At 52.1% G+C, this 15220-nt stretch overlaps 1 protein-coding gene across 2 annotated transcripts in view; it reads left to right on the top strand.

Moving 5' to 3' along the window:
* Positions 1–1167: 1167 nt before the first annotated feature.
* EXOC3L1 (exocyst complex component 3 like 1) overlaps positions 1168–15220 on the top strand; it is a 30325-nt gene continuing 16272 nt past the window's right edge. The window contains exons 1-4 of one of the 2 annotated variants that reach the window (XM_077830770.1): positions 1168–1518; positions 7386–8744; positions 10454–10541; positions 12470–12630. In XM_077830770.1, coding sequence (XP_077686896.1) covers positions 10496–10541; positions 12470–12630 — 207 coding nt within the window. In that variant the 5' untranslated portion in view covers positions 1168–1518; positions 7386–8744; positions 10454–10495. The remainder of the gene's footprint in view (positions 1519–7385; positions 8745–10453; positions 10542–12469; positions 12631–15220) is intronic. The other variant, XM_077830769.1, reaches the window with a different exon arrangement.

Below are 15220 nucleotides of genomic sequence, written 5' to 3'. Positions count from 1 at the left end.
GCGGGGGGCGCGTCGCGCCGCGCGGGGACCCGCCCTCGGGCTGAAGCGCGGGGCCGGGGGAGCCCCCCCCCCCGGCTGGGCCGGGCCTTGTGCGGAGCCCGCGTGGGGACGGGTCGGCCCCGGCCCGGCGGCTCTCGGCCGTTCCGCCCCCTCAGGAGGCTGATTGTCCCCCGCACCCCGCGCTTCACTCCGGCTCGGCCCCCCGCGCGAAACCCGCCGCCCTTCCCCGCCGCCCAGGGCCCCCCCCGGCGGGTAACCGCCGCCCTTTCCCACTGCCCCCCCCCCCGCGAAAACCCGCTGCCCTTCCCCGCTGACCCAGGCCTCCCCCCCCAGGCCAAAAACCCGCCACCCTTCCCCGCTGCCCCAGCCCCCCCTCCCCGGCAAAAACACGCCCTTCCCCGCTGCCCCAGGCTCCCCCCCCCCGGCGAAAACCCACCCTTCCCCGCTGCCCCAGGCCTCCCCCCCCCGGCGAAAACCCACCCTTCCCCGCTGCCCCAGGCCTCCCCCCCCGGCGAAAACCCACCCTTCCCCGCTGCCCCAGGCCTCCCCCCCCCCGGCGAAAACCCACCCTTCCCTGCTGCCCCAGGCCTCCCCCCCCCCGGCGGGTAACCACCGCCCTTTCCCACTGCCCCCCCCCGCCCCCCGCGAAAACCCGCTGCCCTTCCCCGCTGCCCCGGCGAAAACCCGCTGCCCTTCCCCACTGCCCCAGGCCTCCCCCCCCCCCGGGCAAAAACCCGCCACCCTTCCCTGCTGCCCCAGGGACCCCCCCCGGCAAAAACACGCCCTTCCCCACTGCCCCAGGCCTCCCCCCCCAGGCCAAAAACCCGCCACCCTTCCTCGCTGCCCCAGCCCCCCCTCCCCGGCCAAAACACGCCCTTCCCCGCTGCCCCAGGCTCCCCCCCCCCGGCGAAAACCCACCCTTCCCCGCTGCCCCAGGCTCCCCCCCCCCCGGCGAAAACCCACCCTTCCCCGCTGCCCCAGGCCTCCCCCCCCCGGCGAAAACCCACCCTTCCCCGCTGCCCCAGGCTCCCCCCCCCCCCGGCGAAAACCCACCCTTCCCCGCTGCCCCAGGCCTCCCCCCCCCGGCGAAAACCCACCCTTCCCCGCTGCCCCAGGCCTCCCCCCCCCCGGCAAAAACCCACCCTTCCCCGCTGGCTCGTCCTGACTTGAGCCCTGGCACCGGGGGCCTCTCGCCAGGGTCTGGGGACTACGAGCGGGGCCTGTGCGTGTTTCTCATGTGCCCGCATCTGTTACTGGGAATTCCTTGCTCAGCTTTCCCACCCTTGCTACCTCCAGCTTAGTCTGGCTGCTGTTAAGGCTGGTGAGGGTGCTGGTGTAGACAGGGCTCCAGGGATTGCTGGCACTGCTGTCTGATTAATTCAGGGAAGGCCTGTGGCCTGTGCTATGCAGGAGATCAAACAAGATGATCACAATGGTCCCTTCGGGCCTTGGAATCTCTGAATTACTTCAATCACCTTGTCATCTGACCTTGCTCAGAGCAGGCCTACATGATTTCAGGTATGTCTACACTATAAGAACTGTCGCTGCAGTGCTGCAGCTTTGCCACTGTAGTGTAGACACTTGCTACAGTGACAACAGGGAGGTGGTAGCTAGGTTTATGGCCTAGCAGTATCTATACTGGGGGCTTAACTGCATCTCTTGGGGGATGAATGTTTCACATCCCTGAGCAATGTTGCTAGGTCAACTTACGTTTTAGATATAAAGAACAGGAGTACGTGTGGCACTTTAGAGACTAACAAATTTATTAGAGCATAAGCTTTTGTGGGCTACAGCTCACTTCATCGGATGCATAGAATGGAACATAGTAAAAAGATTATATATATACATACAGAGAAGGTGGAAGTTGCCATACAAACTGTAAGAGGCTAATTAATTAAAATGAGCTATTATCAGCAGGAGAAAAAAACTTTTGTAGTGATAAGATGGCCCATTTAGACAGTTGACAAGAAGGTGTGAGGATACTTAACATGGGGAAATAGATTCAATATGTGTAATGACCCAGCCACTCCCAGTCTCTATTCATACCCAAGTTAATGGTATCTAGTTTGCATATTAATTCAAGCTCAGCAGTTTCTCGTTGGAGTCTGTTTCTGAAGTTTTTCTGTTGCAAAATTGCCACCTTTAAATCTGTTACCGGGTGGCCAGAGAGGTTGAAGTGTTAGAATCATAGAATCATAGAATATCAGGGTTGGAAGGGACCCCAGAAGGTCATCTAGTCCAACCCCCTGCTCGAAGCAGGACCAATTCCCAGTTAAATCATCCCAGCCAGGGCTTTGTCAAGCCTGACCTTAAAAACCTCTAAGGAAGGAGATTCTACCACCTCCCTAGGTAACGCATTCCAGTGTTTCACCACCCTCATAGTGAAAAAGTTTTTCCTAATATCCAATCTAAACCTCCCCCACTGCAACTTGAGACCATTACTCCTCGTTCTGTCATCTGCTACCATTGAGAACAGTCTAGAGCCATCCTCTTTGGAACCCCCTTTCAGGTAGTTGAAAGCAGCTATCAAATCCCCCCTCATTCTTCTCTTCTGCAGACTAAACAATCCCAGCTCCCTCAGCCTCTCCTCATAAGTCATGTGTTCTAGACCCCTAATCATTTTTGTTGCCCTTCGCTGGACTCTCTCCAATTTATCCACATCCTTCTTGTAGTGTGGGGCCCAAAACTGGACACAGTACTCCAGATGAGGCCTCACCAATGTCGAATAGAGGGGAACGATCACGTCCCTCGATCTGCTCGCTATGCCCCTACTTATACAGCCCAAAATGCCATTGGCCTTCTTGGCAACAAGGGCACACTGCTGACTCATATCCAGCTTCTCATCCACTGTCACCCCTAGGTCCTTTTCCGCAGAACTGCTGCCTAGCCATTCGGCCCCTAGTCTGTAGCGGTGCATTGGATTCTTCCGTCCTAAGTGCAGGACCCTGCACTTATCCTTATTGAACCTCATCAGATTTCTTTTGGCCCAATCCTCCAATTTGTCTAGGTCCTTCTGTATCCTATCCCTCCCCTCCAGCGTATCTACCACTCCTCCCAGTTTAGTATCATCCGCAAATTTGCTGAGAGTGCAATCTACACCATCTTCCAGATCATTTATGAAGATATTGAACAAAACCGGCCCCAGGACCGACCCCTGGGGCACTCCACTTGATACCGGCTGCCAACTAGACATGGAGCCATTGATCACTACCCGTTGAGCCCGACAATCTAGCCAACTTTCTACCCACGTTATAGTGCATTCATCCAGCCCATACTTCCTTAACTTGCTGACAAGAATACTGTGGGAGACCGTGTCAAAAGCTTTGCTAAAGTCAAGAAACAATACATCCACTGCTTTCCCTTCATCCACAGAACCAGTAATCTCATCATAAAAGGCGATTAGATTAGTCAGGCATGACCTTCCCTTGGTGAATACATGCTGGCTGTTCCTGATCACTTTCCTCTCATGCAAGTGCTTCAGGATTGATTCTTTGAGGACCTGCTCCATGATTTTTCCAGGGCCTGAGGTGAGGCTGACTGGCCTGTAGTTCCCAGGATCCTCCTTCTTCCCTTTTTTAAAGATTGGCACTACATTAGCCTTTTTCCAGTCATCCGGGACTTCCCCCATTCGCCACGAGTTTTCAAAGATAATGGCCAATGGCTCTGCAATCACAGCCGCCAATTCCTTCAGCACTCTCGGATGCAACTCGTCCGGCCCCATGGACTTGTGCATGTCCAGCTTTTCTAAATAGTCCCTAACCACCTCTATCTCCACAGAGGGCTGTGTTCTCCTACCGGTTTTTGAATGTTACGATTCCTGATGTCAGATTTGCGTCCCTTTATTCTTTTGCGTAGAGACTGTCCAGTTTGGCCAATGTACATGGCAAAGGGGCATTGCTGGCACATGATGGCATATAGCACATTGGTAGATGTGCAGGGGAACGAGCCCCTGATGGCGTGACTAATGTGACTAGGCCCTATGATTGTGTCCCCTGAATAGATATGTGGACGCAGTTGGCAACAGGCTTTGTTGCAAGGATAGGTAGCTCACGAAAGCTTATGCTCAAATAAATTTGTTAGTCTCTAAGGTGCCACAAGTACTCCTGTTCTTTTTGCGAATACAGACTAATACGGCTGCTACTCTGAAACCTTTATTATGAAAGTGCAACTTACAAATGTAGATTTTTTTTGTTATGTAACTGCATTCAAAAACAAAACAATGTAAAACTTTAGCGCCTACAAGTCCACTCAGTCCTACTTCTTGTTCAGCCAATCGCTCAGACAAAAAAGTTTATTTACATTTGCAGGAGATAATGCTGCCTGCTTCTTGTTTACAATGTCACCTGAAAGCGAGAACAGGCGTTCGCATGGCACTGTTGTAGCCGCGTCACAAGATATTTACTTGCCAGATGCGCTAAAGATTCACATGCCTCTTCATGCTTTGGCCATCATTCCAGAGGACATGCTTTGATGCTGCTGATGCTCGTTAAAAAAATAACATGTTAATCAAATTTGTGACTGAACCAGTGTTCCCTCCAATTTTTCCCACACATGTGAGGAATGAATTTTGTTATGTGCACCAATAGGGAGGTGATGTATGACACATCACCTCCATATTGGTGCATAAAACAAAATTCATGTGGTGGGGTTGGGGCCGAGGGGTTCAGAGTAGGGGAGGGGGCTCAGGGCTGGGGCAGAGGGTTAGGGTGTGGGGGGGGGTGAGGGCTCTGGGGTGGGGCCGGGGATGAGGCGTTGGGGAGTAGGCTGCCCCAGGGCTACAGCAGGGAGAGAGGACTCCTGCTAGCTCTCTCTCCCCGCAGCAGCACCTGGGCTGCGGGGGTGAGGTACCTCTCCCCGCCGCAGCAGGTCCAGGCTTGGGCTGGGTTGGGTGAGGACTACGAGAGAGGCACCTCTCCCCCGGCCATGGCAGGTCCAGGGGTGGGTTGAGGCCACGAGAGGGGTGCCTCTCCCCCAGCCACGGCAGATCCAGGGCTGGGGGAGAGGCATCTCTCCCCACGGCAGTTCTGAGAGCCTGCGTGGCGCTTAATAGGCTGCTGCACAGCCACCCGGACGCGCAGCTTAGAGGGAATTTAGGAGTGAACTCCTTGGGGGAGAATTGTATGCCTCCTGCTCTGTTTTACCCATTTCTGCCATATATTTCGTATTATGGCAATCTCAGATGATGACCCAGTACATGTTGTTCGATTTAAGAACACTTTCACTGCAAATTTGACAAAATACAAAGAAGATACCAATGTGAAATTTCTAAAGATAGCTACAGCACTCAACTCAAGGTTTAAGAATCTGAAGTGCCTTCCAAAATCTGAGAGGGACGCGATGTGGAGAATGCTTTCAGAAGTCTTAAAAGAGCAACACTCTGATGTAGAAACTACAGAACCCAAAGCACCAAAAGAGAAAATCAACCTTCTGCTGGTGGCATCTGACTAAGATGATGAAAATGAAAATGCATCCGTCCACACTGCTTTGGATTGTTACCGAGCAGAACCCATCATCAGCATGGATGCATGTCCTCTGGAATGGTGGTTGAAGCACGATATATGAATCTTTAGAGCATCTGGAATGTAACTATCTAGCAACACTGGGTACAACAGTGCCATGCAATCACCTGTTCTCACTTTCAGGTGACATTGTAAACAAGAAGCAGGCAGCATTATCTCCTGAAAATGTAAACAAACAAATTGTTTGTCTGAGCGATTGGCTGAACAAGAAGTAGGACTGTGTGGACTTGTAGGCTCTAAAGTTTTACATTGGTTTATTTTTGAATGCAGGTTTTTTTTAATACATAATTCTACATTTGTAAGTTCAACTTTCATGATAAAGAGATTGCACTACAGTACTTGTATTAGGTGAATTGAAAAATACTATTTTTTTGTTTTTTACAGTGCAAATATTTGTAATAAAAATAAATATAAAGTGAGCATTGTACATTTTGTATTCTGTGTTGTATTTTAAATCAGTATATTTGCAAATGTAGAAAACATTCAAAAATATTTAAATAAATGGTATTCTATTATTGTTTAACAGTGCGATTAATTGCGCGGTTAATTTTTTTAATCGCTTGACAGCCCTAAAAAAAATTATTTTAACACTTTTGTAAATTAGGCCTCTGTCTTATACAAGCTGAGGGAGAATTCACAAATAGAAACAGATCTCATGGCATTTTTCAAATAAAATAAATAAATTGGAATCAGTGGGGCTTTTCTGATATACACCAACTGAAGATCTGGCCCACTATTTGGAAATATAACTTCCGTTATTTGCCCAGCCCAGCCCTGGTACATGATTCTTTTCACTAATCATTATATACCTAGAGGCAAAGTGCTTTGGTTTTCCTGGCCATCTTCCATCAGATGTGATCTCACAGCCCCATTAAGCCCTGTGATGCTTCCCATGCTAGGCAGAGTGGTTTGTGAGTATTGCAGTTGATCAGCACATTACCACCTAATAGCTTTCATCTGTATTTATTATAAACACAACACAGTCCTTAGACCATTTCCAGGGCCAGTCTCCCCAGAATAACTGGTAAGACCTACTTAAAAGGCTTTCCAAAAAATAATTTATTGGACCTAAAAATTATCAAAGTTCTGGGAGTTTGAGGTTCCTGAGCCAGAGTGGAATCCTGTCGGCATTTGGGGGCCGTGCAACACATAAGCATCTAGGGTGTGTTTCAGATATTCAATATTTGGTTGTAAAGATGCACCCTTAGCCTGCTTCCCTTAGACCCTATGCTCTGTTCTAGACAACTAAGCACAGCTGCCGGCATGAGCAGGTGTTTCACCACAGTATGGTTATGATCAAGCTGATATCAAGCAAAACAACCTTCATGGTTGGTAGCATGCACTTGTTTCAATAAGCTTGGTTTGTTAAATGTTTACCAGTGACTTAGTCTGTCACAGGTTGAATCAGAGCCTGGAGGCAGAAGTGATACCTGTACACCTCTTCAGTGCGTATTTATAACCAAGTCCCCTCAGAATCCAGCTCTGGCCCCAGTCACTGGTAAGCATTTGACAAACCAAGCTTATTGAAACAAGTGCATGCTACCAAGATCACAAATAAGTCTTCCCCATGGATCCGGGGTAGCTTTTGTCATCTCTGACTTGGTTTTTGTGACCTCACAGCCATATTCAGATTGACACCTTTGGGCTGGGATTAGGGCTGGTGATGTCCACCTTGGATATTTCATGTTTGGTCTCATGTTAGCTCTTGGTCCTGGAGCACATCTGGCACCTGGCAAAGTTTTGGAAGTATAAGCTAGCTCCAGGGCGTGATTTACTCTGATAAAAATTTCCTTTGTGAATCAAACGCTTTCGCTGAATACAGCTTTATGGCTAGCTAGACTTTTAGTTTTTATTGTTTTTTCCCAGGGCAAATCCGGCTTGTGCACATGAAAAATACTGGATCCATTTTGTACATCTCCTTGGATGAAGTTGTGTCCAGTGAGATTAGCTGATTCCCTTTGGCCAAAATTCCTAAAGAGCACAAAACATAAAAATACAGAAAGTCCGGAGTTAAGTTTTCTTTCAGAAACTTTAGAAATCATTTCCCCTTTCATATATACTATTTTAAGTATTACACTCACATAAATACAAAGGAGAAATCAAATTTCAAATACCTTAAACTGTGATTAAAAACCAGTATAATACAAAACCTGTTGTAGCACCTATAAAAAGGATTAGAAACCTGCTAAGTGATAGACCTCAGACTTGAATTGTTCAAGGGAATCCTCACCAAGTGTGTGTGTTTTTAGAACCTCAGGGATCAGTTCTCGACCCAAGGCTATTTGCTATTTTAATCGATTATTTAGAAGAAAATATACAATCATCACTGATAAAGTGTGCAGATTACACAAAGCTTGCTGGGATGGTAGATCATGATGAGGACAGGTCAGGAAGGCCAGGTGTACACTAAAAACTTTTGCCGGAATAGAATTGTTGGTTAGCATGTGATTTTTTTTTAATGACATTTCTATACATGGTGTAGACACAGTTATACTGGTCTAAAAGTGTTTTTGTCTCCATAGTTTATTTCACTTGGGGAACAAGTATAAGCTATATCAGCAAATGCATTTTTTGCTGGTATAAACTGCATCTGCGATAGGAGGGTTTGCCAGTATGGCTATACCTATAAACCTTTATACACCATGATCTGGTTTGCTTAACTGGGTGCAATCAAACTATATACATTTCCATTACAGTCAAATGCAAAGTCCAACATGTAGGAACAAAGAATGCCAGCCATGCTTACAGGATGGGAGGCTGTGTCCTGGAAAGCAGTGGCTCTGAAAAGGACTTAGGGGTCATGGTAGAGACCAACCAAACATGAACTCCCAGGGTGACGCTGTGGCTGAAAGGACTAATGTGATTCTTGGCTGTATAAACAGGAATATCAAGCAGGAGTATTACGTATGTGTGTAGCACAGTTGAGACCACTACTGGAATATGGTGTCCAGTTCTGGTGTCCATATTTCAAGAATGGTTCAGAAAAAGCTGAAAGAATAATTAGAGTACTGGAAACATGTTTTATAGGGAGAGGCTTAAGGCACTCGATCTATGAATCTTATCAAAAAGAAGATGAAGAGGTGACGTGATCATGGTCTGTCAGTACTTACATGGGGAGATTTCTGAAAGCAGGGGGCTCATTAATCTAGCAGATAAATGCAGAACGAAATCCAGTGGCTGGAAGTTAAACTAGACAAACTCAAACGGGACATAAGGCACACAACGGTAAGGAGAATTAATCGTTAGAACTACCTGCCAAGGAATGTGGTGAATTCTCCATCACTGAAAACATTTCCATCAAAACTCATTGTCTTCCTGAGATGACCACAAATTCTTGGGCTTAATGCAGGAATTACAAGTTACATTTTTTTTGCCTTGTGTGACACAAGAGGGACAACAAGGGGACCCCATGTGATCCCTTCTGGTCCTAAGATCTACAAATCTAGGAACTGTGGCCAGTTTTATATTTTGTAAAATAATATTGCACTTTAAGGTCTGGTTGACAAGTTTCTGTGTCAGATGTAGAGTTGGGCAATTATCCTAACAAGCACTGTTTGTTCCAGAGGAATACTGTATTATGTTTGGGTGATGCTATTTGTGTTTGGGTGATGCTATTTGGGTATTTAGTGGTATAGCTCAAAATACAATCTCTGAAATATAAAGGGATCTTTACAGTTCATGCAAAAAGTGTAAGTCAGATATTTGTGGTTGGAATTGTTGTACATATTTGCAGTAGGTCTTCTGCATTTCTTCTTTCCATTTCTATGATTATTTTGGGTGGTAATATCCATAGATTTTCACCATTACTTTGGTGTAATTCTCCAGAATTGCCTGAAACACTGTGCCCAGTTAGCAGGGGTTCTGGGAAAGGGTTACATGAGTCCTGCTGACTCACAGAGGCAGGTGACTCATTGCTCCATCTAGGAGATGGGAGTGTCTCAGTGGGGAGAGAGGATCTAGGGTGCGAGCTGAGCAGTTTTGATTGAGGGAGGAACTCTAGGAGCATCCCAGTCTGGGGAGAAGATTGTATTGTTCTTGTCCGTGTTCATAAAACCAAACCTTGGGAAGGAGGTGGGTTTGGACTATGAGAGCAGGTTGGGAACAGCTCCTGTTCCCAAAGTGACTTCTCAAACTGGTGAAAGACCCTTACTTTGGGATTTCCTGTGGTTTTTAGTGTCTTTGTTATTTTGCGACTGAACTCCACGGTAGGCAGGTTTTTGTGGTGGTCAACAATATACACACAAGCAGCCAGTGGCACAGACAAATGCCCATAGAGTATGAACGCAGGCACATAGAGTGTGAACTCCAAGACACACAACACGTGGTATGAACAGAGGCAGCCACATGCAGACAGATGCACACATGTTATACACTCAGGCAGCCAAATACACAAGCATATGGCAACAACGCATAGCCGGCATAAGGGAACTGGAGAGACATCCACCTGGGGCTCAAACACATAGGAACACAGATCCATGCACAAAAATATACAGGTACATAACGGGAAACATGCCTCTGCAAAGGCAGCCACAATCCCCTACACATCCAGACGTACACACAGCCAAGCACATGTGGTATGCACACCCACAGCCACGCGCACATGACCGGCACACATTGCCATGCAAAGACATGTACACACAGTATGCACACACAGACCTGTGCACACAGACATGCACATAGGGCGTGCACACACAGCCACCCACGGGTGGTATGCTGGGCACACACAGGCATGCACAAACAGCTATGCACCCACAGTATGACACTGTGCATGGAGCGAGTTACATTCACAAAGAGTGAAAAATGTCAAGAGCAGGAGCTGCCTCCCCCTCCCCCCCCCCGACATCCTGAGTGTGTCTGCAGTAACACAATGAGCCCCTGAGGAGCTGTGAGTGGAATCACTGAAGGAAACTGCTGGCTGTGCTTCCTCTCTTCAGCCCAGCCCTGTCCTCTGAACCCTGCACACAGCGGCTGGAGCCATGGGCACGTCTGCCGAGCCGGAGGAGGACTCCAGCAGTCGCAGAGGTAATGAGAACTGCAGCTCGAGGGAGGGCAGCGGGGGCCGCAGGGTTCACGCAGCCTATGCTGGGCCAGTCCCTCTGGGGAGTGGTGTGACTCCCTGCACTGGGGTGACCGTGGTGAAGCCTGGCTCCAAGTCTGGGGGGGTTCTCAGTCATCTGTCCCTGGCCAGGATCCCTTCATAGCCTGTGGGGTAGTGAGGATGGGGGTAATCCCCTGCCCCTGGGGGGGTACATCTCCTCTGCCTGCCATCTGGGCATGTTTAGGATCGCTGCCTCTGCCCTGCCCTTGGGACGAGAGTGATGGAACGGGGCAGGAGGCTCATATGGCAAAGCAGCTATTCCTACAGTGCAGTGTTGAGGCATTAGGCCGGTGCTATTTCAATGTTCCAGGACTGGGGCTCCCCTGGGAAGTTATTCCACAGCCCAGCCAACCCCTCACTGGCAAGCAGCTTTCCTCGGTAGCCAGCCTGCATCTTCCCTTCCCATCACCCCTTTGCCCCTTATCACAGCCCCGCTACCCTGGGACTAACCCCTCTGCAAGCGGCGCTCCCACCCAGCAGCAAGCTGCAGCCACTTCTGCCTCATGTTAGCTGGTTTGTCCCAAAGCCCTTTCACTTTCTCCACAAATCCATCTTTCCTCCTGCCCTTGGGCTGCCGTTCGCCCAGTCTCCTGGGCCTGGTGGTGCCCAGAACCCAGCCCCGTGGAGCCCTACCCAGGCAGACGCGGGGCGTGGCCGCTGTGTCATAACTACTGACAATCCCAGGGGCCGCTGCGCGGGGGGAGCTGCTGGCGAATGTGGGGCATGGAAATGAGAGGAGAGGCAGCACCGAGTTCAGGGAAGAACCTCAGCCAGCCCTTGGCACGCCCACGGCATTGTCCGTGCCAGGCCAGGAGAGCAGCAGTGCTGAGAGAGGGCAGGTGCCAGGCAGTGGCCCCAGTTGGGTCTGCACTGCTGCGCAGAGCAGGGCAGTAGGACCTGGGGAGGGCTGCTCTGGTTCACAGACGCAGTCTGAGACAGGCACACAGAACCAGGGTCGTTAGGAGACTGAAGAGACACCCGGGGCCATGCGACCTCCAACATCAATCTGGGCCTGTTCAGGGAACCCCATTTCACCCCCCACTGTATCTGGAGCAGCGTTCAGGGCACTCCTCGTTCCTAGCTCACCTGAGCTCCCTCTCCCCAGCACAGGTGCTCAGGGGAGAGGCTGTAACCCGGCTGCTGGGGAAGCAGCGGTGGGCAATGCCCAGGGGAGGGGCAGGCTCTGTGCCCAGTGAGTAGGACTGGACTGACCCCAGACTGCTGCGTTCCCTGCTTGGTCACAAAGTCCCTGCCAGCTGCGGCTGTATCTTTCCTGCTGAGTCACTGCCTTGCTCACAGGCCCCTATCAGCGGCTCCCAGGCAGCAAACCCATGGCATGGGGCACCTCCAAACTCCGTGCAGCCATCCCACTGGGAGCTCTGGGGCAGCCAGGAAGGGGGCAGCCTCATGGGGCTGTGTGGAGTAGGGCCCTGCACACAGGCAGGCTGAGGGACACTTGACAACTCTGTCTGGCTGTCCCCGTGTGTGTGTGTCCATCCCTCGGTCCCCGTGTGTCTGTTCCCCATAGCCCCTAGGGTATGCCTGTCCACGTGTGTGTCTGTCTGTCCACATCCCTTACTGTGCTTCTGGCTGTCCGTATGCTCCCTTTTCTAGGATTTTATTAGGGCTCTCACCATGGTGGCAGCTGAGCGCTCGTTTGTCCCCACATCCTCATGTGTCTGCCTGTCTGTCCCTGTCCCCATGTCCGTGTGTGCATGCAGGCATGTGTACATTCACACCCTGCTTCCTGTGCCTCCGTCCTCTGGAAGCAGCTGGAGTGGAAATGCTCTTCCTGTCTGCGAAGGAGATGCTGCCTCCGGTTTGTTTTCTTAACTGATAACATTGCCCCTAGATGAGGAATGGCCAGAAGCGGAGAAGGCGGAGAAGTTAGCAAGAGGCGCTGCTTTGAAATGGGCCTCGGCGGTGTTTTACCGCCCGGACAAGTTGGAGGGTCTGGGACACTACCGGAGCCGGGAGGCCCAGCGAAACAGCTCGATCCAATCCCGGCTAAAGGTGGGTGCTCATTGCAGGGGGCCCTAGGCCCAGAGAGGTTAGGCCTCCTGTGACCTGGGATTCCTTGCCCCAGGGGAGCCTATGCCATTTTCTAACACTTAGTCCATTCGAAACTGGAGCCATTTCAAAGCAGGAAAACATGTCAGGACACTGCTCAGCTTTCCCAGAACCGAGCCCAGGGCTTTTTCTAGTTCTTTCAGGAAATTTGCCTTTAGACTAAGAGTATGAGAAATTGTGGGCATAAAGTCAGAGGCATTTTTGGAAGGAGCCGGGACTCTCTGGCTGGAACTGCTCCAGCCATACCAACGGCAGGCTGCAGGGATAGCACTGAACTGGGGAAACGACCAAAACGCACGTCTGTCCCAAATCACAATGAACACGACAGAGCAGAGCCCAAGGCTTTTGGATCACGTGCCCACCTGGCCACAGGTGCCAACTTTCATTGGTGCTGGTGGGTGCTCGCACCCCCCTGCCCCAGCCCCAACTCTGCCCCCTCCCTGCCCCTATTGGACCCCTCCCCAAATCCGTGCCCCGGCCCGCCTCTTCCCCCAGCGCACCAGGTTCCCCCTCCTCCCCCCTTCCTCCCAGGCTTGCCGCGCGGAACAGCTGTTTCACGGCGCAAGTGCTGGGAGGGAGGGGGAAGAAGCAGGACCCAGGGGCGCGCTCAGAGGCAGAGGCGGAGGCGGAGGTGAGCTGTGGAGGGGGTGGGGAGCTGCCGTGGCCAGAGACTTGTCTTACTGGCCTGTGAGCTCAAGTTTTCAATGTAAAAAAAAAAGGGGGGTGGGGGGGCTGCTAACTGACCAATAAGCATCACTCCCACCACCAGCTCATCACCAGCATGAACGGAGACCCAAGCTTCATTCCTGGGCCCGTGCCAAGGCAGCGGGGGTCACAGCAGTTCCTGCGCTGGGGCAGCGGGTGAGGAGGATGCCGAGCCGCGTGAGCATCTCCGGGGGCTGTAGCTGCTGTTCTTCGCTCTGCTCAGAGATGATCTCCCAGTTGGACAGGGGGAGGGCTGGACGCAGAGCAGCCGGCTCGGACCGATCTCGCCTCGGGGAAATCCCGGGTGTCTGTTTGTGTTCATAAAGATGCTCTGGGCCCAAAGGGAGCAGAGCTGCGGAGAGCAGCTGCTGGCTGTTGTCACAAGGCAGGGTGGGACATGAGGACGAGGGGGTGACCTGTCTGGTGGTGAAGAAGGGGGCGCGTGGTCTGTGGTCACTGTGGGACCTGAGCACCGAAGGGAGAGAAGGCGGCTCCCCACAGGAGTTTGTGGCCCAGAGCAGCAGCAGCCTCAGTGTGTGGAGGGGGTGCTCCCGGAGAGCCATTCCCACCTCCATTTCCATCTGTGCCCCATGGCCGGGTGGAGAATCTGCTCTGGTCAAACCAAGAAACATAGGAGGATCCCAGGGAGAGCGAGGCGGGGGCTTGTCCCCAGCTCATGTCTAAATCCCAGAAGCCATGTGGAAGCGTGGGTATGGACCAGGGGGGATTGCTGGATGCTGCCACGGCACGACAAACTCCCCCGGGGCCACGGCGGCTGTGGCTGAGACATGCAACTAATGATTAACATCCGAAGGGGACAGCCTGCTCCCTGGCCCCCCAAATCATCTTTCCCCACGCCTACACGTCCCCCCCACGGACATACCCCTCCCACGCAGTACCGCAGCCACCCACCCCTCCCCCAATATTACACCGATGCCCACCTGCCCCAGCCCCAGTATTGCACCCACCCTCTCCCCTGTATCACCCCCACCCGCCCCTCCCTCAGTATTACACCCTCCCCGCCCTCCAGTGTTATTACACTCCCTGTGCCAACCTGCCCCTCCCCCAGTATTTTGGTATCACCCCCAACCCCTCCCTGCCTCACCCACCCCTCCTCCGGTATTACCCCCGCAGCCACCCACCCCCTCCCGGTATTGCACTGACCCTCTCTGTGCCAACCCACCCCTCCCCCAGTATTATGCCCACCGACCCCACACCCGCTGCCCCACCAGTATTACTCCCATGCTCCCCACACCCATATTATCCTCCCTCTACCAGTTGGCATCAAGAAGTCCCTAGATCAGAGAGTAATTATGGGTTAGCAGGGGTCTGGAGGGTTGTGTAGGATGAGGTTAGAGGAGTGGGGGGGTCTGGAGGGGCTGTGTATGGTGGAGTTAGGAGAGTGATGGGTCTGGAGGGGCGGTGTAGGGTGGGGTTGGGGGAGTGATGAGTCTGGAGCATCTGTGTAGGGTGGGGTTAGGGGAGTGATGGGTCTGGAGGGGCTGTATAGGGTGGGGTTGGAGGAGTGGGGGGGTCTGGAGGGGCTGTGTAGGGTGGGGTTAGGGGAGTGATGGGACTGTGTAGGGTGGGGTTAGGGGAGTGATGGGGCTGTGTAGGGTGGGGCTGGGGAAGTGATGGATCTGGAAGGGCTGTGTCAGGGGGGTTCGGGGATTGGGGGAGGGGCTGTGTAGGGTGGGGTTAGGGAAGTGGGGGAGGTCTGGAGGGGCTGTGTGTAGGGTGGGGCTGGGGGAGCAATGTGGGGGTGGGTAGGTTCTCCCCATACCTGTGGGGCTGGGCATTGCTCACCGTCCCTGCCCTCTGTGTTGCC

This window comes from Eretmochelys imbricata, chromosome 12 (assembly GCF_965152235.1).
Source record: "Eretmochelys imbricata isolate rEreImb1 chromosome 12, rEreImb1.hap1, whole genome shotgun sequence".
In the NCBI taxonomy this organism is placed as follows: Eukaryota; Metazoa; Chordata; order Testudines; family Cheloniidae; genus Eretmochelys; species Eretmochelys imbricata.
Note: the sequence above shows the minus strand (reverse complement) of the source record. Positions and strands in the feature narration are given on the sequence as shown.